Source organism: Camellia sinensis, chromosome 3 (assembly GCF_055761805.1).
Source record: "Camellia sinensis isolate YWXY chromosome 3, ASM5576180v1, whole genome shotgun sequence".
NCBI lineage: Eukaryota > Viridiplantae > Streptophyta > Magnoliopsida > Ericales > Theaceae > Camellia > Camellia sinensis.
Window position 1 is genome coordinate 221139996 of NC_138963.1, and position 24514 is coordinate 221164509.

Consider the following 24514-nt stretch of genomic DNA (forward strand, 5'->3'; position numbering starts at 1 on the left):
AATGGTCGGTCGATTGATTGTAAAAGCGGTAATCACAATTCTAATTGCATCACGTCCCAAACTCAATAGTCCAAAAATTAATTCAAAAGACTTTTAAACCAAGACTGACTTTCCTATAACGAAGTTGAATGAATCTCTTGGTCCAAAAAAGTTAAAAAGGGAACAAAAAAATCTTTCAAATTTTACTCTACAGCAACATTAACACTATGTTTGGGACTGGAGGGGAATGGGGATCCTGCTGTGTCACTCAATGAGGGTTTTTTCTGGTTAATTTTAATGATTTAAATCATTCATATTGCAAAATTTGTTGAATAAATCATTCATGTAAAAAATTAAGTTGATTGGATATCTATAACCTCATAAAAAGAATACGTTTGTTTTTTTAAAAATAAACGGTTAACTCGGTTTTAATAATTTTTTTCAAACAATTAGGACCTGATCATGGGATTATGCATATCCGATTAATTTGATTTTTTGTATGGATGATATATTCTACTAACTCTACAATATGAATGGTTTGATTCATAAAAATATACTTCGAAAACACTCTCACTCACAGCAGGGCTGCTGTGCCTTGGGACACAACAGCAACCCTCAGTTCGACTGGAGGGGGCCTGTTTTGTTGGGCATTTCGTGTATTTTGTTCATACAAAAAATTAAATTGATCCGATAACTATAATTTGTTTAATTTATTGCATTTGTTATAAAAAAAATATATGATCTATTTTTTAAAAATATCTTCATCTTTTTTTTGTGTGAAAAATACAGTAAATTGAACAAGTTACAATTATCGGGTCCGTATAATTTTTTGTATGGATGAAATACATGAAGTATTCAACAAAAAAAAACCATTCAGATTATCAAAACGAGAACTGTGGTGGGCCTTATAAGCCCAAATAGCACCCTCGGTGATCTACCTCTGTTTGGAAATGAGGAGGGAAAAAAAAAAAGCTAAATCAAAAAAGGAAAGAAAAACTTTGTGCCCAGCTTAATTCGTCATTTATGTAGACTCTTAATGGAGACAATTCTCTTCATGTTCACGTTAGTTATTATTTGATAAAATTATTTTGTATTTTATTTAATTTAAAAAATTAAAATTTCATATTGAAGCGACTATACTATATAAACTTAGAATATTTGGTCAAAAATTTAATTTTTTTAGTTATATTTAATTTTGTTGAAACTGAATTTGTGATGCTTTTTTTTAAACTGCAATTTTTTTTTTATTATTTCAAAATGTAAATAAATTCAGCCAAAATGTAGTGTGAGCCGCTAATGTTGACAATTTCTCCTCCACCCTCCTCTGCTCCCTCATCCCCCGCCTTGTACAAAATTTCCCCTCAGATTAAATTTATATGTATTAATATATAACATAATTCTATTAAACATAATAAAATATTATATTACATTTAAATATTAATTTTCATTTTTTATTTTTCATTTGCATCTTTATAATCTTATTTTTTTTTGGGGTGAATATCTTTATAATCTTATTACTTATAAATTATTATTTATAATATATTTATATCATTTCTCACTTTTAGAATTCGTTTGGGATGTGAGTTGATTTTTTGAATTTTTGGGACTAAAAAGTCTCATTTGGAATAGACTTTTTTGATTTTATGAGAGAAAAAATGAAATGATTGTGGATTGGATGTGATGTTTTGTCTTATTAAATTAAAAAAATCTATTTTGTCTTTTTGTAACTATTTTAACAAAAAAACCTTTGGTTTTTTTTTTTTTTTATGCCAAACGAGCTCTTAATAATACCATCATTGTTCATATAAAAAATTAATTAGATTTCATTAATTTTTTTTCAATTTACCGTATTCTCAATATAATTAGGAATAAGACACTACAAACTCACCCTAAATCAAAATTTTATATTCATCACATCCAAACTTTCGTCAAAATTAAAATAAAATAAAGTAATTTATCAATAAGATAATTGATTAATAATTAGACCATAAATGAAAGAGAAATAATTTAAATATTTTAATAAAATATCATATTATTAAATTTAAAAAATAAGTATAATTTTTTGACATAAATAATAATAGTTAAATAAAATAATCATACGTGTGATTTCATATACCTTTGAAATCAACTAGAAGCTACGCATCCTTTTTCTCGGTCACTTTTTCGAAGCTCTCTGACTTGTAGGGCACCGTCGTGAAGACAAATGTTAATGTGGCTAATCTGACGGCTACACCCAAAATCACCACCTCACAACCCAACCCACAATTATACCAAGCACCTCTCTACAGAATGGAGGGTTGTGATTGAATCAGCTTTCAGTTGTCAAAATTGGAGGTGAGGGGTGAGACGAGATTTGGTGGGTCCGAGGCAGTTTTTGTCAAGGAGTGATGTCGACATGCACAATATTTCAAAACTAGAGACGATGAAAGCAAACCCACCATAGAGAAGTTATTTGGTGGTTGTTCGGGTATTGTGATATTAGTGAATGGAATGAAATTCACGATTTATATTGAGTGATGGGAAACATCATGGGCATAACATTTGGTGATTGTGGTGTCTCGAACCACCAAATATTTTTTCACAACACATGACATCATCAATTGTATATAAATAACTAACCATTGTCATTTCCTTAGATATCGTGGTTCTTCTTTTTCTTTGCTTTAATTCATTACCTGTAACTTGCAAGTGTATACTGGGCTCTAGAGAGAGAGAGAGATGGAAAATCGGCAGCCGGGGGTGAGCCACCTGTTAATGACGATATTTCTGTACAACTTCTCGATATTCATGGTGATTCCGGCAATCACTGACGTCACTATGTCGGCGCTTTGTCCCGGAGAAGATGAGTGCTCAATTGCCATTTATCTCACCGGAATTCAACAAGCCGTATGTTTCTTCTCTAACCATCCTTTATTCTTTCTCTTCTTTTATTTGTATTAGAAAATTATTATTTTCGCACATGAAATTTAAAAAAATTTAGACCATATCTTAGAAAGTGATGTGATGTGTGATTGTGATCGTTTTCATGTTCTTTAAATTTTTTTCCCTACTCTTTTCCTTTATTTATTTTTAATTTTTGATTTTTGATTTTGTTTTTTGTTTATTCATACAACTAAAAATAATATATTCTTTGTCCAATTAGTTAAGTATCAAGTTTCTTTCAACTAATTTAAAAAAATTATCTGAAATAGTATTAATTAAAAAATATGTGGATCACATTTATTCTAATACTTTGTTTTATTGTGATTTAAAAATTAATTTATTAATTAAAAAAGTACATTTTTAAAAAAAAAAATTTAGCTCATTTGATAAATTTATTTTTTTGTTGAAAAGTCATCAAAATAATTAAAAAGCTCAAACAAATGAACTTGCTTGTTTTCATTTTTCAGAAAATACTTTTTAGAAAATTCTACTTTCTTATTTTCTGTGTTTTTTTGTTTTTACTGAATTTTTTTTAATATTTTAAGCAATTTTTTTACTTTTTAGACACACCTAACATAAATACATTTAAAAAGTAAAAAAATTGTAAAAAAAATCTTTTAAAAATTCACTAAATGCCAAAAATATAAAAAAATATAAAAATTCAGTATATTTTTTATATTTTTATGTATTTATTAATTTTTTAAAATATTTTTTCACAAATTTTTTACTTTTAGATACACCTAACTAAGGTACATCTAAAAAAGTAAAAAAAATGTTTAAAATTTAAAAAATATTCACTGAAAATAAAAGAATACGAAAACTAAAAAACTTAATCTTCAAAAGATTTAATTCAAAAAACTCAAACCAAACACACTGAATAATTTTTTTTATTTATTTTTTAAGGCTAAAGTATAGTCGAGGCACCACACCCAACTTAATTCTACACTAATAATTCAAAATTTGGACACTTTTTTTTTTTGTTATTTTTTATTTTTTTTTGTATTTTTATCTTAAGCCACTACCACACCGATTTGATTCGTACGCGCATTTACACAACTGTCGGAGTAGTTGGGCGTGTAATTTTATTTTTATTTTTATTATTCTAAATGAATAGTGATAGAGGAATCAAAAAATTTATGGTTCATTTGGATGTGAGTTGACTTTTTGATTTTTTTAATCTGGGATTAAAAAGTCTCAGATAAAATTTTTTTTGACTTTTGTGAGAGAAAAAATAAAATGATTATGATTTGGATGTGACATTTTATTTTATTGAATTAAAAAATATATTTTGTCTTTTTAAACTATTTTAGCTAAAAGCTTCCCATTTTAGCTTATATATATATGTAATTGTATTGAAACTTGTCAATTTAAAAAAATGTGCTCTTCTAAATAATATTTAATTATAAAAATATTATATTATTTAATTACTATAAATTCTATATAAAAATTTTATATAAATAACCTTCTTATTTTTGCAGGTGCTCCTCTCATTCACATTTGACCATTTGTATTTTTAGTAAATTTTTTAATCGACAATGCTAGGTAACTCAAATTTTTGTGGCTCAAATGGCTCAAATCTGTCAAAACGACGTCGTTTTGACAGATTTTGAGTGTAAAACGACGTCGTTTTGACAGATTTGAGCCATTTGAGCCACAAAAATTTGAGCTACCAAACATTTTCCTTTTTTAATATGATTGTTAGTATGTGTAAAATTATTCTTAGTATAGATATATACCTAGTTTTCTTGCCATGTTCAAAAGCAAATGCATTTTTTAAGATAAAAATATATCAAGAAAAATAATATATGATTGAAATTAAATTCTTATGTGATAAAATAAACATCTTAAATAAATCTAGATCATTCATTAAATATTTTTTTTTATATTTTGCTCGATACGAATTCGTGTACATAACTTTGCCCTTCTACTTATTCAACTTAGATGTGAAGATCACAATAATGTAGGTAGACAAACTTTATTATACGTGCAACAACCTTGTTACATTGAACCCCACGTAGATCTTCCTTTTGGCTCTGATTAGGAAATTTCCATTGGTTTCAAAACAAAAGCATTTTTGGATACTATTGTGCTGGATTATCATATCAGTATATATATCAGCATTGATAGAGACTCTTTTTAATCACTGCCCCTACCACCTCCACACACACGTGATGGGTAGTGATTGGAGGAGAAAGAAAAAAAAAAAAAAAAAACTAACTGACTAATGAGAGAAAAAGGGGGTCAAAGGGGATGAGAGGGAAAGAGAGTTTGATACATTTTTCTATATATATATGGTCCTCACGCACCTGGGCCATTGAGGAAAAGAATGTGTCGTTTCACGGGCGTTCAATCAATATGCTTCCATAGATGAAAATGGTTGTTTTCACTCTTTATGTATATGCAAAATGTACATAGGTCATATTTGATTTACAAAATTAATAGTGAAAGTATTAATAATCTCATCAAATTAGTGTAATATTTACTATTTAATTGGATTAGTAAGATAAATGTTATACATTGTTTGATTTGCATTGGATAAGAAAATATATGAATGTAGAATTACAATTATATTTATTTACTTTTCCAATCTTACCCTTCATCAATGTTTTTTTACAATTTTTACTTTATTAAATTTTTTTCATAAACGTAGTTTTGAAAAAAAACTATAAATAAATAAATAAATGCAAAATAAAAATACAAAATACAAAGCCATGTTTGGTTTGTTTTTTAATTTTTTTTAAAAAATACAAACTAATTTGATAAAATAAATATTAAAAAATATTTTTAAATTTTTAAAAATTATTTTTAGTCTTCTAAAATATAAAATTATATAAAAATAATAAATGTTTTAATTTTTAGTCAAGGATAAAAGAGTCTTTTATTTTATTTCTCAACTCATAATATATAATCTCACTCTCCTACCTTATTAATAATTCTACAAATTTGTTGGATTAATTATCCATTGGATTAAAAAATCTTAAACAAAACTTCAAAACAAATATAAGATTATTGAGCTCATAGATTAATTATCCCAATGCCATACTCTAATCATGTCAATCAAATATGCCCATAGAACTTAATTGGATTGGTTTGGTTGGATTGAGATTCTTTTTATGCCCAATCCCAAAGTATAGAAGAAGTTGTCTAAGCCAAAGTTTGAGCTCAATGACTGTTGCCTCTTTTGGGAAGTAGATTAAAACTCACTTCCTAACTTTTAACTCATTTTAAATTATATCATCTTTTACATTTTTTTACATATTTTTTCAAAAAAAAAGCTAAAAAAAGTCAAAAAAATTAACTTTTAATCATCTTTTTAAAACACCCCTTATTTGCATGCCAAAGGATTTAGGTTAGGCTCAAATTCTAACATAGAGAATTTGATTGGTCAGGTTATTCAGATTGTTAGAATTTTCCTAAATCGTGTCTAAATAAATAAACATGTATCAAATTTGAAAATTGATTGTCCATTTTTTTAACACAAATATGTTGAAATTATATAAGAGCATCTCCACCAAACTAATTATTTTTATTTTTTAGTTAAAATAGTGAATAAATTATTAAATTTTGCCTCTATTAAAAAGTATTACTTTTTATATTTTGAAATTAATTGTGTTGAGTTTATAAAAAATAATTTCAAATTAAAATGAATAAAATAATATTTAAATAGTATAAAAAAAAATAGATTAGAAAGATGTAAAACCAAAATAAAAAGTTAACTTTTAAGTTAAAATATAATAAAATTTTAACTAGTTTGATATTGATAATTATTAGATTAATTTAATTTTTTTCATGAATGATTTAAACATAAGAGTCTAAAAGATTAACTAATCAAATTATCAAAAGAAAGACCACGGGCTCGGACTAGACTAGTCCAATCCAATGTGTGTGGAATGGGGACAATCTAGTCCTTTCACTTATATGTTTAATTTGATATCCCAGCCTATAGAAGGAAGCCCAAAATTCAACCCTTCTTTCACCTTCACCAACGCTTGACGTGATGTATTAGTTGAGGGTAACTTAATAGCAAGTGAAAATTTTAAAATATTGCGTCTGTCTGTCAATCTCACAATTTAGACCTGTTATTACAACTATTCTTAACTGGTTTTCGCATTAATCATAGCCATACACGATTGATGATATCGTTAGTTTGTGTGGGTCTTGCATAACAACAGTTTCAAATATAAGGGAAAAACAATAATGAGTAATGCTAGAGACTCTAAATATTTTACTAAAAGTTTTATCAAATGCCCACATAATATGGGTCCCATGTGGATCCCACACCCATGAGACATTTGATAGAATTTTTAGGACCTCTAACATTTTTGAATAATAATTTGAAAAACATGACACTTTTTGACTATTTGAGAGCACTTTATCTTTGGACCAAAAAAAAAGAAAAAAATACACACTTTTATCTGAATTTGAGAGTCGTGAATTTATGCAGATTATGGGATTGGGAACGCTGGTGATTATGCCTCTGATAGGGAATCTCTCAGACACTTATGGAAGGAAAGCTATGCTCACTCTCCCCATGAGTCTCACCATCATTCCCCTTGGTGTGATACTTCCTTCCTTTAAACCTTTCTTCAATGCCTGCCGACATTCACTTCCCCCAACTGTTTGCATTACACTAAACCGTCTCAGGAAAATGACCAAAAAATTTGCTCAAAATTCGAAAGTACAGAATGAATCTAGACCATGTATTGATGTTTATGCATTGATGTTCAGTTCAGTTTATGAGGGTACTAACTTTTGGTTACAGCCATATTGGCATATAGCAGGACGAAGGAATATTTCTATGCATATTACGTGGTCAAGACTCTCACTGCCATGGTTTGTGAAGGAACCGTCTATTGCCTTGCCCTTGCTTATATCGTGAGTTTTTCAGTACTTTTTTGTTATCTGTCAATTACTTGTTAAATTCACATATACCCTTTTACCTATCTTCGATTTCAAAACAATTAGCCCTTGAATTTCAAGAGCCTTTATTTATTTTAGACCATCTCCAAATTGAAATTTGATTAAAAAAAAAAAAAAAAAAAAACAGAAAATAGAAAGACTAGAAGTGTGTGCTACCATTTCATCAAATCTATATCAAATTAAGAAAGAGGCGGAGGTAATTTTTTTACCAAAAGAATGAATCAAATTTTTTGACAAATTTTCAACGCTCATATTTTTATTCAAATTTGATGAAATTTTAATAACAATTAAGGCTGAGCAAGGAATCCGTGAAATCCGTAATCCGATCCAATCCAGTCCAATCCGATAGGTTTGGATTGGTTTTTTGAATCCGTGGTTCGGTTCCGGATTGAAAAATTAAAAATCCGTAGTACACGGATTGGTTCCGGATTGAATCCCACGGTTCCGGATTGGAACCGATCCGTACCGTATACAAATAGTATATATTTTTATTATACATCCTCCCCCATAGTATCTTCTCTTATTCTATATAAAATCTAAACTCAAACTTAAAACCGTATAATATCTTCTTTTATTACTTTTGTTTGTTAGTTTTTAGTTTTAATTTGTAATGGTCTAAATACTTATGGTGAAACCAGTTTTCTTATGGTTGTTTAAATTCTAGCACAGTATGTCACTATTATAGAAATAGATGTTGCTATTGTGGAACTAATATAGCGCTATGTTTATATTTTTATGAAATTAAAGTGTTATATATATTTTTTTGTTATTTAATTATGTGAATCCGTGGTCCTAAACCGATCTAATCCGTATTTAAATGGATTGGTTCCATGATTTAAACGGATTGGATTGGTTCCAATTTTTTAGGAACCGTAGATAACGGATTGGTCCTGGTTTTACCCCAATCCGGTCCAATCCGAACCATGCTCACCCCTAATAACAATAAGGATGGTGATTTTCTTTTTCCAAAAAAAATTGCTAAAATAAATTTTTAGTATAAGTTTAGAATTTTTCAAAAAGATTTAAAGGAAAAAAAAGAAGAAGAATTGAAGTCTTCTATATCAGATCAAATTTATAATCAATTTTTTATTTCAAATTTAATATTAACAAAATAAATAAATAAAAAGAGGAAGGAGAAGAAGAAGAAAGGATCGGAGCTGCTCTCATTAATTACAAAATAGAAAAATTTTAGTGTAGAAGAAAAGTGGTGACCTCCTCTCCTCCGCCGCATGAATTTTTGAAAGTTTTCATTTGGCAACTAAGCATTTTAATTTGTAAAATTAAAAAGTTACGACATGCTTGGTAAGTGAATTTTTGATTTTTTTAAACTAAAATTGATAAAAAGATAAAATAGATTAAAATAATTAACTTACTAAAATAACTAAAAATTAAAATAATCAAATTTTCAAATGTGACCATTATAAATTATAACATTTTAAAATTTTTTTTTTCTGCCCATTTGTTTGTAAATATTCCCAAACGAGGTGTAGATATGGCCTTGAATGAAGATAAAGAAATAAATACAAAGAGGCTACTCTGAAAATGTGGATGGAGATCAACAGAGGGCAGCTTGGTTACATTACAGGCAAAAATTCAAAATAATTTCAGGGTGCTTGTTTACTGTAACGGCAGTGATTCATCCCCCGAAAGGGGGAGCCCGAATCCTCCGAAAATGCCATTTCAAGTAAAAAAAAAAAAAAAAAAAAAAAAGAAAAGAAAAAGAAAACAGTTTCCAAAAACAACAATGATTCATCCCTAAAAACATCACCACTAATAGCACTAATGCATTAAAAAAGTAAAAAAAAAATATATATATATATATATAACTCTAAGGCCAAAACATCACATCATTAATGAAGAGGCAGATGTAATTTTTTCACCAAAAGAATGAATCAAATTTTTCGACAAATTTTCAACGCTCATATTTTTATTCAAATTTGATGAAATTTTAATAACAATAAGGATGGTGATTTTCTTTTTCCAAAAAAAATTGCTAAAATAAATTTTTAGTATAAGTTTAGAATTTTTCAAAAAGATTTAAAGGAAAAAAAAGAAGAAGAATTGAAGTCTTCTATATCAGATCAAATTTATAATTAATTTTTTATTTCAAATTTAATATTAACAAAATAAATAAATAAAAAGAGGAAGGAGAAGAAGAAGAAAGGATCGGAGCCGCTCTCATTAATTACAAAATAGAAAAATTTTAGGGTGGAAGAAAAGTGGTGCCCTCCTCTCCTCCGCCGCATGAATTTTTGGAAGTTTTCATTTGGCAACTAAGCATTTTAATTATAAAATTAGAAAGTTATGACATGTTTGGTAAGTGGATTTTTGATTTTTTTAAACTAAAATTTATAAAAAGATAAAACAGATTAAAATAATTAATAAAATAAATTTTTATATTAAATTCATAATTATTTTATTTTTTTACTCATAAACATCACATCAAACTATAAAAAAAATATCTACTCGTCTTTCTAGACACAAAAATTATAATTTAGACCATCTCCAACGCTTCACTAAACCTGGCATCAAATTTAAAATTTGGTGAAAAAAACATTTTTTCATGCTCCAACAGTTTCACTAAATTGATATTAAATTGAGAATTCATCAAACAAATCATCAAAGTGAGGACAGAATACAGATTTCAGCAAATCACTATGTGTGACCGTTGGAGGGAGGAACCGGTCAACTAGTCGGTTGCCTAGCCAGTTGATCAACCGGTCGACCACTAAAAGATTCAAACAGTTCAAATTTATAGGTTCAAACAATTCAAAAAAAAAAATTTTGCCTTACCGGTCGACCACTAAAAGGTTCAAAAAGTTCAAATTTATTGGTTCAAACAATTCAAAAAAAAAAAAAATTTTTTTTTTCCCCTTATCGGTCGACCGGCCGGTCGGCCAACCGGTTGTCCCGGAGTAGATTTGATGAAAATGAACTATTGGAACAACTGATATCAAATTGAGAAAATGAGTCATTTTTTACTCAAATGTGATGAAAAAAAAAATTCACCGTTGAAGATACTCTTACTAAAATAATTAAAAATTAAAATAATCAAATTTCTAAATTTGACCATTATAAATTATCACATTTTTTAATTTTTAAATTTTTTTTTTTTTTTTCTGCCCATTTGTTTGTAAATATTCCCAAACGAAGTGTAGATATGGCCGTGAATGAAGATAAACAAATAAATACAAAGAGGCTACTCTGAAAATGTGGATGGTGATCAACAGAGGGCAGCCTGGTGGCATTACAGGCAAAAATTCAAAATAATTTCAGGGTGCTTGTTTACTGTAATTTCAGGCGGACAACATTCCGGAAAATCGACGGGCATCGGTTTTCGGAATCCTGTCAGGCATCACCTCCTGTGCCTTCGTCTGCGGAAACCTCTCTACTCGTTTCCTCTCCACTCCTTCCACCTTCCAGGTTCTCTGTGTGTGTGTGTGTGTGTGTGTTTTTATGTATGAGTGTGTGTGTGTGTGTGTGTGTGTTTTTATGTATGAGTGTGTGTTTTTATGTATGAGTGTGTATGTGGTTCATCAACTAGATCATTTTGAATTGACTTATCAGGTTTCTGCATTAGTAGCACTGATAGCTACAATATACATGAGAGTTTTCCTTCCGGAGTCGATTACAGACGATGATGACTGCGTTTATACCAAGGAAGAAGCAAAACTTAGCCTTTTAGATGAAGATGAAGATTCCAAAAACAATTTCAAAATATTCAAGACAATGCCTTCCTTTGATGATACTGTCTCCTTGTTAAGAAGCAGGTAATGGAGTCAAATAAATATCTATATATCATCTTTGTGGCATTACTCTGTATAATTGAGCTTCAGGCCCTGCTAGTTTGTTTCTTGGGATATCTGAGAGAGAAAAACAAAACAAATTTTTGAATGTTGCTAAACCCTATGTTTTGTGGCATTACTAGGACAAATTACACCCTATATTTTGCTTATGTGACATTTTTGTCCTTATATTTTTAATTGGCTTAATTTTGACCTTCAAAATTTTGTGTCAATTTGTTCCAATTAATAACGACGTTAGGGTTTTTGATGAAAAATCATTACGGAGTTAATTGAGATTAACTTACTAAGTTGATCAAGTTTACAATTTTATCTGTAAAAATATGGCGAATGCAACTCATATGCGCATTTTCCAAAAACAAATTGCTATTTGTTGAACCAATTAGACCAAATTGAAATAGTCAAAACTTCATAGTCAAAATTGAGTCAACTCAAATTACAAGGACCAAATTATAGGGACAACTGGTATAAATTGCCCGCATTACTCTGTATAATTAAGGTTCAGGCTCTGCTTGTTTCTTGGGAAATGTGAGAGAAAAAAAAATTAAAAAAAAAATGGTTGAATGTTGCTAAACCTTATTCCAATTTAATTTTTTGATAAGAACCTAGTTGTTTCCATTTTGTATCTCTCAGCAATGTAAATGCCTCTTGTCTTTGACTTAGGTGGATTTTTTTTTGTAAAAAAAAATCATTTTGCAGCTTGACATTTTCACAGGCAGCTATTGTTGCCTTCTTTCTCAATCTAGCCGATGTTGGCCTTTCTGCTTCATTAATGGTACTTTTCATTGTATTGTTACATTAAATATTTTGAAATATGTATGCTTTTCCCCCTTCTATGTTTCCACTGAATTGTTGAATTCCACCAATGTTGTGCAGTACTATTTAAAGGCCTGTTTTCACTTCAACAAAGACCAATTTGCCGATTTAATGGTGATTGCAGGTATTTCAGGGATCATATCTCAGGTATGCTTTGCACTGCTTTTGCTCCGGTTGTCATTTATGTCTCATCTCATTTCTGTTCGAATGCTGCTTTGTTTTGAACTCCTTTTATGTGCACGCAAGCATCTGAATATCAAGGCAATCCTGCAGATGGTTCTCATGCCCATGTTGGCTCCAGCCATAGGAGAGGAGAGGCTGCTTTCAATAGGTCTATTTTTCAGCTGTGCACAAGTAAGCACGCCACTAGTTCTGCACTACATTTCACCTTAGTTTGACTAAAACCAAAAGGTGGCAAACATGCAAGTTTAGGCAGGTCAAAATGGGATTAAAATAACCAAACTCAAATTCGCCCATTTAATAAATGGGTTTAAGCGAGTTAAGGTGGAAGTAGGCCTGTCAACGGATCGGGTATAACCCGAATCCGATCCGAATCCGATCCGATTAATCCGGTCCATTTATGCAAATCCGAATCCGAGTATCTGTTTAACCCGTATCTGTGTAGCCCGATTTTAAACGGGTCGGACTCGGATAAATCCGATCCAATCCGTTTGTTTGCCTAATCCGATTCCATTGAAATCAGATCTCTCATAAACAGATCTCTCTCATCGTCTGAAAAGTGCGTTCTATTGTTGAAGTTCATCGTCTGAAGATCAAATCTCTCTCTCATCGTCTGAAAATGCTCCGATTGATGACGATGAACCTAGCCAAATCGAGCTCTCTGCTCCGATTGGATTCATAACGCTTAATTTCAAAGAACGAAGTCCAAATCTTGTCAGATCGGAGCTACGAACTGTAAGAGATCATCTCTCTGCTCCTTTTTATTTTTTATTTTTTTTGTTGGGTCTCTGTCCCGTATCAGATCTGTTTTTGTTGCCGATCTGATTCTTACCCGTATCAGATCTGATTCTTGGTTTAAAGTTGTATGTATCAGATCTGATCCTATTGCTCTGTCAATGAGAGTTGGGTTTTGTTAATGAGAGCTGGGTTTTGTTACAATATTGAACAAGATCAAAGGAGACCGTGAATTTATTGTTTCTTTTTATTGATTTGAGAGTTGGGTTTTGTTAATGAGAGTTGGGTTTTGTTAATGTGGAAGTTTTTTTTTTAATTTTATAGTTTTTGATAACTATGGGCATTTTTTTTTTAATTTTAATTTTAATTTTTAAATTTGGGGCGTGTGAAAAGAATTTAGTTTGTAGAGGGTTTTGAATCTGGAAAGAAAGAACTTTGAAGGTCAAGTTTGAAAAAAGAGCAAATGAATATTTTTGATTGGAGGGTTTTTCAAATCTTACTATTTTTTTTTTTTTGTTAAGTAGATGTGTAGAATACTTATGTGGGTTTTCATCAGTATGATATAAAGATTCATACAAGTAGTTTTTTTTCAATTGATTGTATCTTGACGAATATTCAATCTTTCTTGTTTCTATATCTGGATAAATCTGTTCCAATATTCTCTGTTCTCTCTTTTCCTATTCTTTTTTAAACCAGTAAAGAATTTTCGTTTCTCTCTAGCTTAACCAAACAAAAGGGAAGGAAAACACATTCTTTTTTTCTTTTAAACTCTAATTATAATGTTATAGATGCAATTTTTAATGCTATTGTAGCACACAGTATACTACACTGTTAGAGTGTGTTCTTTATGATGTGTTGTACTATTTTAGCACTACTACTCCTAAACACTAAACTACTGTGGAGTTGCTCTTACACCTCTTCAATTCTATGTAGGGCTTCTATTTCTCTAGGACTAATGTTCAATTGTATTAAAGTATGAACTTGCCATGTTCATGATATACTAAATATCAGTTAGATTGGAGGCTAGTGGCTCTTCCATACATACATTGTTCCAATTCAAGTTATCGTTTTACATATTTATTTGAGTTTATGAATTAGATCCATGTGATATTTGGCATGCAGGATGTAGATGAGATATTATTCATTATTAGGTCTTGTTTTGGACCCTATAATTTTTTATTATTCACTGTTTATTGATATTTATATCTCTTATAGTTTGTAGGATCGGAATCATTGAGAGAAAAACATTTTGAAGTCATGCAGAAGTACAATTTCATGCTCAACAAGATCACCATATATAACTATGAAGTCGTTAGAAGGCTAACTTCAAGTGTCTGTTCTTTAATAACTATGATATATATATATATTGATTAGTAAAATCTATGAAATATTTTAATCACATTAGAACAATTTTGGAAGTAATAAATCTAAAAAATTTACTAATAATTAGAGGGCTACTAGAAAATAATAGAAAGTTATTATTGTGGTGTTCTTTTTTCCAAATAGAAATTGGGTTGTAGATGACATGATATGTCACTGAATAGAAGAGTTTAATGATGCTGATTACTTGATTCATATCTGTAAATAAAGATTTCAAAAAAAAGAATGGAAGCAAAATTTATTATTCCAATATTGCATGGGGAATGTCCTCGGGTCCTTTGAAACTTTTGAACAATTAAATCTACACTCTGCTATGAAATTTATAAGATTGTTATTATAAGCCAAGTTTTATGCCAGATTCATATAGGCATTTCTGTTGTCAGGCATTGTTATTGATGGCATTTATTTGATGCATGCATTTAGTGACTGATCTATGATTCTAACCAGCTTTGCTACTGTAGTTTATATGATTATCTCAATTATCTGATTTGTACTATAGACCCTAAGAGCATGCACTGTTCAATTTAGTTACTTTTTAATTGTGTGACTATTTTTATGAACCGATGATATGTAAATCAGGATTTATTCAGGAGGGCCATACTGGAGTCAGGGCCACCAGAAAATTTTGCTCTCAAGACTGTCCAAGAAATTATTAAACCTCAGGTAGTTGCTGAACACCCCCACTTCTTCCTCATTGTTGCTCATTGCAACATAAATTAGCTCCTGCCCTTTATATTGCTAAATACAGTGATGGCTATGCTTTTGTATATTATAATTAGAATTAGAATGTCTTAATTTGAGGATAAACTGTGAAACCTTTATATATATATAAGAAGATCTTTGTTTGTCTTTTGAAAATTCCAAAAGTTGTGTATTTAGTTATAACTTACGACACATTCTCTTACTCCTATTTCCCAACATTTTATATGTGGGTGAATGATTTGGGGATGGTTATCCTTGTTGTCTATACTGAATTACAATCTCTTTGTTTCCTTGAAAGATTGAATAGTACGTGAAAGAGTTTACCCAATTTGCTATAGCAATAAGCCTGTTTACTCTCTTTTCTTGGTGGTAACCTGTGTCTACTCTGGATTAAGAACCATAGTTTACTTCTTCATAATGACCACCCAAAAAAAGAAAAACAAGAAAAAAACAGAGAAGTAAATAAAGGGGGACTTACGTGTATGTCCTACTAGGTGGACTTATTGTCCAATATGTCCTATAATTAATGCCATTTTTCATTAAACACTATAAAAAAACGTCACTATTTGTTAATTTTCGGCGACAATATAAAAATTGTCACAAAAAATGTCACTAACTATAAGTTTTAGTGACAGTTTAAAAAAACATCACAAAAAAATCACTAAGTCACAAATCTATATAATTTCCAAATTGGTGCACACTATTTTTAAATGAACTCCTGCTCCTTTATGTTTGATTTCTTGTGTAGTGCATATTTGAGTTTTAGAGCCAAAGATGTCTTCGGATTATAGCGAACCTATTACTGCTGATGATGCCGAGTTGGATGACGATGTATCTCAAGGACCCACAAAGAGGATTCGAAAACTAACTTCAAAGGTATGGGATGACTTTGTCAAATTTAAAGGACCTAATGGAAATGACATAGCTAGATGTAAGCATTGCAATAGGGAATTTGTTGGAGAGAGTAGGAAAGGGACTAGTCATTTAAAAAATCATTTGTCGAAGACATGTCCAGTACTTAAAGGGCCAAATGCCCCTAGGATTGCTAGTAAGGCTGCTTCTGAATCTACTCCTAAGGCTGCAAATTTTAAATTCGATCAAGAGAGAAGTCGTATGGATTTTTCTAGGATGGTAATCAAGCACAATTATCCTTTTAACATGGTTGAGCATGAATTTTTTGAAATATTTTGTAATAATCTTCAACCAATGTTCAAACTTGTTTCTCGTAACACTGTTAGGGCGGATGTCCTTGATGTTTATGAAATAGAAAAGGCCAAGTTATATCAATTTTTGGATGAACTCTCTTCTAAGATCACCTTGACAACTGATATATGGACTTCAGACCATCAGAATTTTGCCTATACATGTTTGACTGCTCATTATGTGACTAATGATTGGGAGTTGAAGAAGAAAATCCTTGCTTATAGACGCATTGATTACCCGCATGATGGAGACCATTTGTTTAGTTTTATCAAAGATCTAATTTTAGAGTGGAACATAGATAAGAAGTTATTTTCAATGGTAGTCGATAATGCAACGAGTAATGATGTCATGGTGAGACTCTTAAAGCGATGGCTACATGACCAAGGATTACTACATTTGGGTGGACAATTGTTTCATGTGCGTTGTAGCGCGCACATATTGAATTTAGTTGTTCAGGATGGTTTGAAGGTGATTGGGAGTCTTATTTCAAAAATCCGAGAAAGTGTGAGATATTTAGGGAGGTCTCCTTATGGAAAACAAAAATTTGATGTTGCAGTGAATCATGTTAAGTTACATCATAAAAAGAAAGTCCCCATGGATGTTCCTACCAGATGGAACTCCACGTATTCAATGCTTGAAGCTGCATTAGATTTGAAAAGTGCATTCCACCGCTTAGGGCAAATTGACAAACAATATAAGCACAATCCTTCTGAGGATGAGTGGAATGTAGCAAATGTGATTTGTGGGTGCTTGAAGATTTTTTTTGATGCTACATCTCACTTTAGTGGTACCACTTTTCCGACTTCAAATGTGTTTTTTCCCGATATTTGTCTTATTCAACTTGAAATGAAAAAATGGGAGCAAAGTGAGTATGATTGCATTCGATTGATGGCCGGTCCAATGAGAGTGAAATTTCAAAAATATTGGGAAGAATGTTCTTTGGTGTTAGCAATTGCAGTGGTTCTTGATCCGAGATTTAAAATGGACTTGGTGGAATACTACTTTGGGCTTATTTATGGTGTTGATGCTAATAAGCATATTCAGAGGGTCCGTAATGGTTTTGTTGATCTTTTTTATGAGTATAGGAGTGATTCTTCTGATTCTATGAGTAGCATTGCACTTGTTTCTGAAAATAGTAGCTCAAGTGGTAGTCAGTTGCTTGTCGGTTCTTCGAAACAAGAAAGTTTGGCTGCTTTTCATGCGTGGTATGCCCAAGAACGTGCTTCTAACATTCATGCCTATCAAAAATCAGAGGTGGAGCAATACTTGGAGGAGTTGGTGTTTCCAAGTAATGAGAGCTTCAATATTCTACATTGGTGGAAAGTGAATAAAGCAAAATTTCCTACTTTGGCAAGGATAGCTCGTGATGTTTTAAGTGTTCCTGCTACTACGGTTGCATCAGAGGCGGCGTTTAGTGTAGGAGGTAGGGTGATTGATGAGACACGTGCTTCATTACTTCCAGATATTGTGGAGGCCTTGATCACTTGCAATGATTGGATTGAATCAACCAAAAATAGAAGTAAGTGAAATATTGAAATTTTTAAATAATTAGATGTTATTTAGTTTAGTTCTATGAATATCTTAATGTCACATTATTTTCAAATTGCAGATGTAGAAGAATGCAGACATGAGTAGATGGATTGAATTGAATCGAATCACTTGAAGTAGATGGGTAAATATGGTTCAGATTATAGGGCTTGTCCCATGCCTTTATAGTGATCTATGAAATTCGTATTTGACATAATTTGATAATCTGTTTGCATATTAAGGTAATAGCTTTCTTGATTTGCAGGTTTGATAATGAGCTTAACAAAGCGGTTGCTAATAAAGTTATTGACTTGGAAGAATCGTGAGTATATAGCTTTAATTATCTCTTACTAGAACTGCTTGTTGTGAAATGTGGTTACATAACTTTTCTTCTTGGAGCTTGGTTTAAATATTAATAGTGCTTATGTGAACTGCTCTGGTTATTGGTACTTTTTACAATTACCATGTACATGTGTTGGATCGTCTGAATATATTTTGTTAAGATGGTAGACGGTTGTGCTGATTTTGCCTACTTCCAAATCTGTTGTCTCTTTCTATCTATAGTTGCACTTTCAGATAATTGACAGCAAGATAGTGGTTCTTCCAAATCAGTGCTTCACTAAACGTTCACTCATTATCCCCAGAATTGAGCAATAGAGATGCAACATACTGAGCACGCCTCTCCTCTAGTTCTTTCAATCTTTTCTTTGCTGCCTTTAATCTTATAGTTAGCCACTCTACCTCATCTAGTTCAGTGAGAGAAGATTGTTCAGTAGTTCTTGCCCCTTCCGTTTCATCGTCTGTAGCAACATCTGAAAAAACCTCTCTATATGGTCCACGAAAACGCTTTTCACTCTCCATCTCATCACGCTCGTTCCCCAAGATCTCTTGTATTGCTGATGGTTACCTAATTTTGTGTTACCTCTTAGTTTCTCTAACAATTGGAATCTGGTAGGTTCCTTACGCGGCTGCTATGTGCTCTCTTCTGGCTGTATTTGCAACACCTTGTGTGAGTTCTATAAATCTGATCACAAACTCAGTCATGTGTTGTGACTAGTTTGAAGCTCATATTTAATGAATAGAGGATCTAAAAAATGTGCAGTTACGGAGCATTGCATCTAAACAAGTTGGCCCCAATGAGCAGGTAAAAAAAAAAAAGTGACTGTTTTGGGTTGATCAACCATCACTTTATGTGTTAATTAACATGTCCTCAGTGCAGCATATGGCCTCCCTGCTTGTTCCCCATCAGTTATTTGCTTATTTACATCAATTATGTTCCTTTTTTTTCTTTTTTTTTTGTTCTTGCTTTTTATTCCTCGTCTTTTTCAAAGGGGAAGGCTCAAGGTTGCATTTCAGGCTTATGTTCCTTTGCCAATGTTGTTTCTCCCATGGTTTTCAGTCCTTTGACAGGTAAACAATTTTTTTGGAACTTACATCAGGCCTGAAAGTTTGATGTAGACTAACAAAGTCTCGCTTTGAATTCCAGCTTTATTCCTCTCTGCGAGTGCTCCATTTAATTTCCCTGGCTTGAGTATTGCGTGTGCCGGATTCACTCTGGTAAGAGCTTTTTCATGGTAGCTAAGCTGCTTGCTTATGTTCTTTGTCCATGCTGGGCAATAGCAACTCCCATTCATTTGATTTAATAGGCACTGGTGAGAACAACAATAGAATAGACACTCCAGGGGACAATAGAAGCACATGTTCCTTGATCCCATTTGTAATTTGAACCCTCGACATTCGATTGATTTATCTCCAGGTCACTCTCAACAGGTAATTGGTCAAATACATGTACAAACTAGATGATATTTAAACATGGCCGTATGTAGAAGCACCAACCAACTTACTACTGATCACGACCAAAATCCTCTGTTCTGAAATAAAGTGTTTCTATTCCATTACTTATAATCACATTATTTGATTTTATTTGAACTATAGATCAAATAATGCAAATTTAAGTGCATGTGACAGTAGATTGGGCACCCTTTTGGGATCAGAGGATCTCACACCTACTAATCCAACAGTGTAATTTAAAGGATACATACATTGATAAATGTATATGGGTACTTGTGTGTATTTAATAGGTATCCTTGTCATTTATTAATGTCCTTATTTTGGTTGTGTGGACTTGATTTTTTTGTGTAGATGATATCGTTTGTTCAGAGCATGATGATAAAGGCAACTCCTCCAAATTTCAAAGCCAGCAATTGCAACTGCGAGGAACCATAGCTATTAATGTTATATAAAAACATCTAAAAACACAAAAAACCAATAACGGAATCATATAGGAGAGGTGGGTTCTTTTTTTTGTGGGTCCTCCATTCATGTGAAAAAGTTGTGTTTGATTTCGTGATTGATTTTTGTGCAACTAATGGAACTCATGTTATATTAAGGATGGGATGATGCTCAAATCAAATCATCAGAATCTTTTTCCTATTTTTTTCTTCTTTCTTTTCTCCACTCCAACCCGTTTTTATTGAAGCCTCTAGTCATGTACATGTTAAAACACCATGAAAGTCTTTAATGAGGAGGTTATCAAATGTAGTTAATGAGTTTGTTAAAGGTTTGTTCAATACATTTCCAGCTTGGGAGGGTAGCGAGAGAGAGCAGAGAAAGAAAGTGGGAAAAGGATGAAAGGGGAGAAAAAGGAAAAGAAATGAAAAGAAAGACTAAAAACAGAGAATGGAGAGACATCTTATAATTACAAATTACAATGGTGGATTGTTAGGGAAAATCAACGATTTTCCACAAGTAAATTAATTAATAGGAATAAAAATAAATGCGGAAAAATTAAATCAATAGCAACACAAGAATTTTTATGTGGTTCTCTTAATGTGAGGTGCGTCTATGGGATTAAAATCTGATTTCACTATCAACCAAAGAGTTTTTAAACGATTACAAACGAGACACAAATGATCTCACAAAATCACTCTTAGGTGAATTTCAAATAATCACAAATAATTAAGAGGAAAAACCTCACCAAATAGATAAATAACAATATTCGAAATAGAGTTGAAGAAGACTCAAAAAAATAATCCAAATAAGCTTTAAATTAGAGGTAGCACAAGCATAAACAAATCAAGTACAAAGCCTTTACCAATCTTAGAATGAATCAATGATTATGGCTGCCATATAAAACGAACCCACTGAGTTGATTTTCGGCCGTTGCCCCTACTCTATACCACGGGACAAACAAAGACAATATGATAGGAACTGTTCTGTTAGACAGTTGTGGGTAGTTACTCTGTTAGGCAGTTGTGAGTGTGGGGTAGTTATTTTGTTATAGGATCTATTATGAGAAAGGGTTTATAAGGGGAAGGGAGTTACAGATAGGGGAGATTGTATCTTCTTTTGTTCTTCTTTTTTTTTCTTTTTCTCTCTTATTGTAAAACTCCATGGAAGATTTCTTCTTTTCGTTTGATGAGAATTGAATAATAGAAGCTGAGTTTCCTTTCTAATTTTGAGATTAATTGCTAGAAGCTTATCAGAGGTATCAGAGCCACCGTTCTTTGGACTTGGGCAAATCACTTCGTTAATGGCGGACGGTACACGATCTCAAGATATCAAACGAATCAAGGATGCTATTCGGCATCTAAAAGAAAGTTCGGATAAACAGGCCGAAGCCATGGCTGGAATCAAGGATCTAGTTTTAGCTTTGAACCTGAAGTATGAGCAAATCGCAGAAAAGGTGAGTTCTTCTTCTTTAGTTCTTTCGATCATTCCTACACAAGAACCCACCAATAATCCAAATCAGTGGCACACTGGATTTGCCAAATTGGATTTCTCGAAATTTTTCGGTGAAGACCCTGAGGCTTGGGTATACAAATGTAGAAGTTTTTCGAATTTAATCCGATCGATGAAACACAAAAAGTGCGATTGGCTTCAATACACATGGAGGATAGGGCTATTCATTGGTTTCGATGGTATGAAAAGACCCATGTTCTCAGATCTTGGAGGGAATTTGTTGGGGCCCTAGTTGATAGATTTGGAGATAGCCTATTTGATGATGCCATAGGACAGCTATCGAAATTGAGACAGATATCAACAGTCCAAATCTACCAGGGAAAATTCGAAGAATTGGCAAATAAAACAAATGGGTTATCAGAAGAATTCTTTGTTAGTTGTTTTATAAGTGGCTTGAAGGATGAAATCAAGGCAGGAGTACAGATGTTTAGGCCAAGAAATGTGTCACAAGCCATGGGTTTAGCAAGGTTACAAGAAGACAAAATTGAGGCCTTAGCTAAGAAGAATAGAGTTTATTCCAAAAGTTACAGTACCGGTTTTTCTACAAGTAGCAAATCAATGGAGCCAGCTTCAAAACCTGTGGAGTCAGTAACTGCTGCAAAGAAATTGACACAGAAGGAATTGGAGGAGAGAAGAATGAAAGGATTATGTTATGGATGTGACGAGAGTTATTTCAGAGACCATGTTTGCAAGAAGAAGCAACTCTTTATGCTCGAAGGTGAAGATGAGGAAGATGTCTTTGAGGAGGTGGTGCAGGACATGGACAAAGAAAATGTGCAAGAAGAATTGCAAATCTCAGTTCATGCCCTATCAGGTTCTTTCTCTTATAAGACTATGAGAATTAAAGGAAAGGTTAAGAAGAATATGGTCACTATATTAATTGATTCAGGTAGTACCCACAATTTTTTGGACCCAGTAATGGCAAAACGAACTGGAGCATCAATCCAATTCACCAATCCTTTAACAGTGGTAGTAGCTGATGGTACCAAGTTACAAAGCAATGCTATGGTGAAGGATTTCCAGTGGGTTATGCAGGGTACAATTTTTACAACTGACATGAGATTATTACCTTTGGGGGGCTGTGACATGGTATTGGGAGTCCAGTGGTTATCTACTTTGGGACCGGTGTTATGGGATTTTCATAATTTGAAGATGGAATTCACTGCATTTGGCAAAAAACATGGGCTGTGAGGTGGTGCAACAGTGGAGATACAACAAATTGAAGTTAAGGCAATGGAGAAGTTGATGCAGCTCATCTTTGCAGCCTACATTCCAATTCTGTGGAAGTTGACCATAAGGTTCATTCGGATCTTGATAGAATCTTACATGATTATGTTGATGTGTTTCAGGAACCCAGTGACTTACCTCCAAGTAGATCACATGATCACAAAATACCTCTCAGGATGGTAGTCATCCCCCAAATATCAGGCCTTATCGATATCCTTATATTCAAAGAATGAGATTGAGAAAATAGTAAAAGAGATGTTGAACACAGGGGTTATAAGGCAGAGTGCGTCTTATTTTTCTTCACCAGTCCTTTTGGTCGAAAAGAAGGGAAATACCTGGCGAATGTGTATTGACTACAGAGCTTTAAATAAGGACACTATCAAGGACAAATATCCTATTCCCATGATTGATGAATTACTTGATGAGTTGCATGGAGCTCAATTCTACTCTAAGTTGGATTTAAGATCTGGGTACCATCAAATCCGGATGCATGCTCCTGACATTGAAAAAATAGCTTTTCGAACACATGAAGGCCACAATGAATTTTTGGTCATGCCATTTGGCTTGACCAATGCTTCATCCACCTTTCAAAATCGGATGAATGATGAGTTTAGGCCATTTTTGAGGAAGTTTGTGTTGGTATTTTTTGATGATATCCTCGTATACAGTAAGAGCTGGGCCAAACATATGTTTCATGTGACTTTAACCTTGGAAAAATTGAGAGTTCATCAACTATATGCTAAGATGTCCAAGTGTGCTTTTGGGAAGTAGCAAGTGGAGTATTGGGGCATATTATTTTTAGTTCTGGTGTGGCTGCAGACCCCGTTAAAATAGACGCTATGTCTACTTGGCCTAGACCTTAATCTTTGAAATCTTTTCGAGGATTTTTGGGTTTGACCGGCTATTACCGAAGGTTCATAAAAGACTATGGCAAGATTAGCCAACCCCTTACTATATTGCTTAAAAAAGATGCCTTTAAATGGTCAGAGGATGCTGAACAAGCTTTCGTTCTATTGAAAAGAACTATGACTACTGCTCATGTATTGGCTTTACCCAATTATGATAAAACCTTTGTGCTGGAATGTGATGCTTCTGATAAGGGGTTGGGAACTGTATTAATGCAAGAGGGACAACCCATAGCCTATTTTAGTAAGTCATTGTCTGGCCGCAGCTTTGGGTTATCTACCAAATGGAGGCATTACCTCTTGGGTAGATATTTTCATATTAGGACAGATCACCAAAGCCTCAAATTCTTGCTGGAGCAGAGAATTACCACTCTCGTGCAACAAAAATGGCTTCCCAAACTCATGGGTTTTGATTACGAAATTGTATACCGGAGTGGTAAATCTAACTACGCTGCAGATGCCTTGTCCAGAAAA

The 24514-nt window shown here is 32.3% G+C and overlaps 2 protein-coding genes across 2 annotated transcripts; both read left to right on the forward strand.

Moving 5' to 3' along the window:
* The first annotated feature begins 2278 nt into the window (after positions 1-2278).
* LOC114262863 (uncharacterized) lies at positions 2279-20597 on the forward strand. The gene is given in 14 exon segments (XM_082922308.1): positions 2279-2865; positions 7346-7457; positions 7664-7776; positions 11122-11244; positions 11389-11591; positions 12324-12399; positions 12501-12587; positions 12714-12794; positions 15572-15581; positions 19097-19176; positions 19270-19311; positions 19499-19577; positions 19654-19724; positions 20310-20597. Coding segments are annotated over 14 exon segments (1329 nt in total). The 5' UTR covers positions 2279-2697; the 3' UTR covers positions 20394-20597.
* Positions 13165-18511, forward strand: LOC145823116 (zinc finger BED domain-containing protein RICESLEEPER 2-like). The gene is made up of 5 exons (XM_082922307.1): positions 13165-13355; positions 15315-15398; positions 16186-18159; positions 18250-18312; positions 18433-18511. The coding sequence occupies exons 3-4, from the start codon at positions 16212-16214 to the stop codon at positions 18273-18275; spliced, it is 1974 nt and encodes a 657-aa protein (XP_082778433.1). The 5' UTR covers positions 13165-13355; positions 15315-15398; positions 16186-16211; the 3' UTR covers positions 18276-18312; positions 18433-18511.
* Positions 20598-24514: the final 3917 nt, after the last annotated feature.

Excerpts from the sequence above, each read along its gene's own strand:
- LOC145823116 (XM_082922307.1), top strand. The coding sequence starts at position 16,212 with ATGTCTTCGGATTATAGCGAACCTATTACTGCTGATGATGCCGAGTTG. Across the intron at positions 18,160-18,249 it reads TGAATCAACCAAAAATAGAA|ATGTAGAAGAATGCAGACAT; the intron begins GTAAGTGAAATA and ends TTCAAATTGCAG.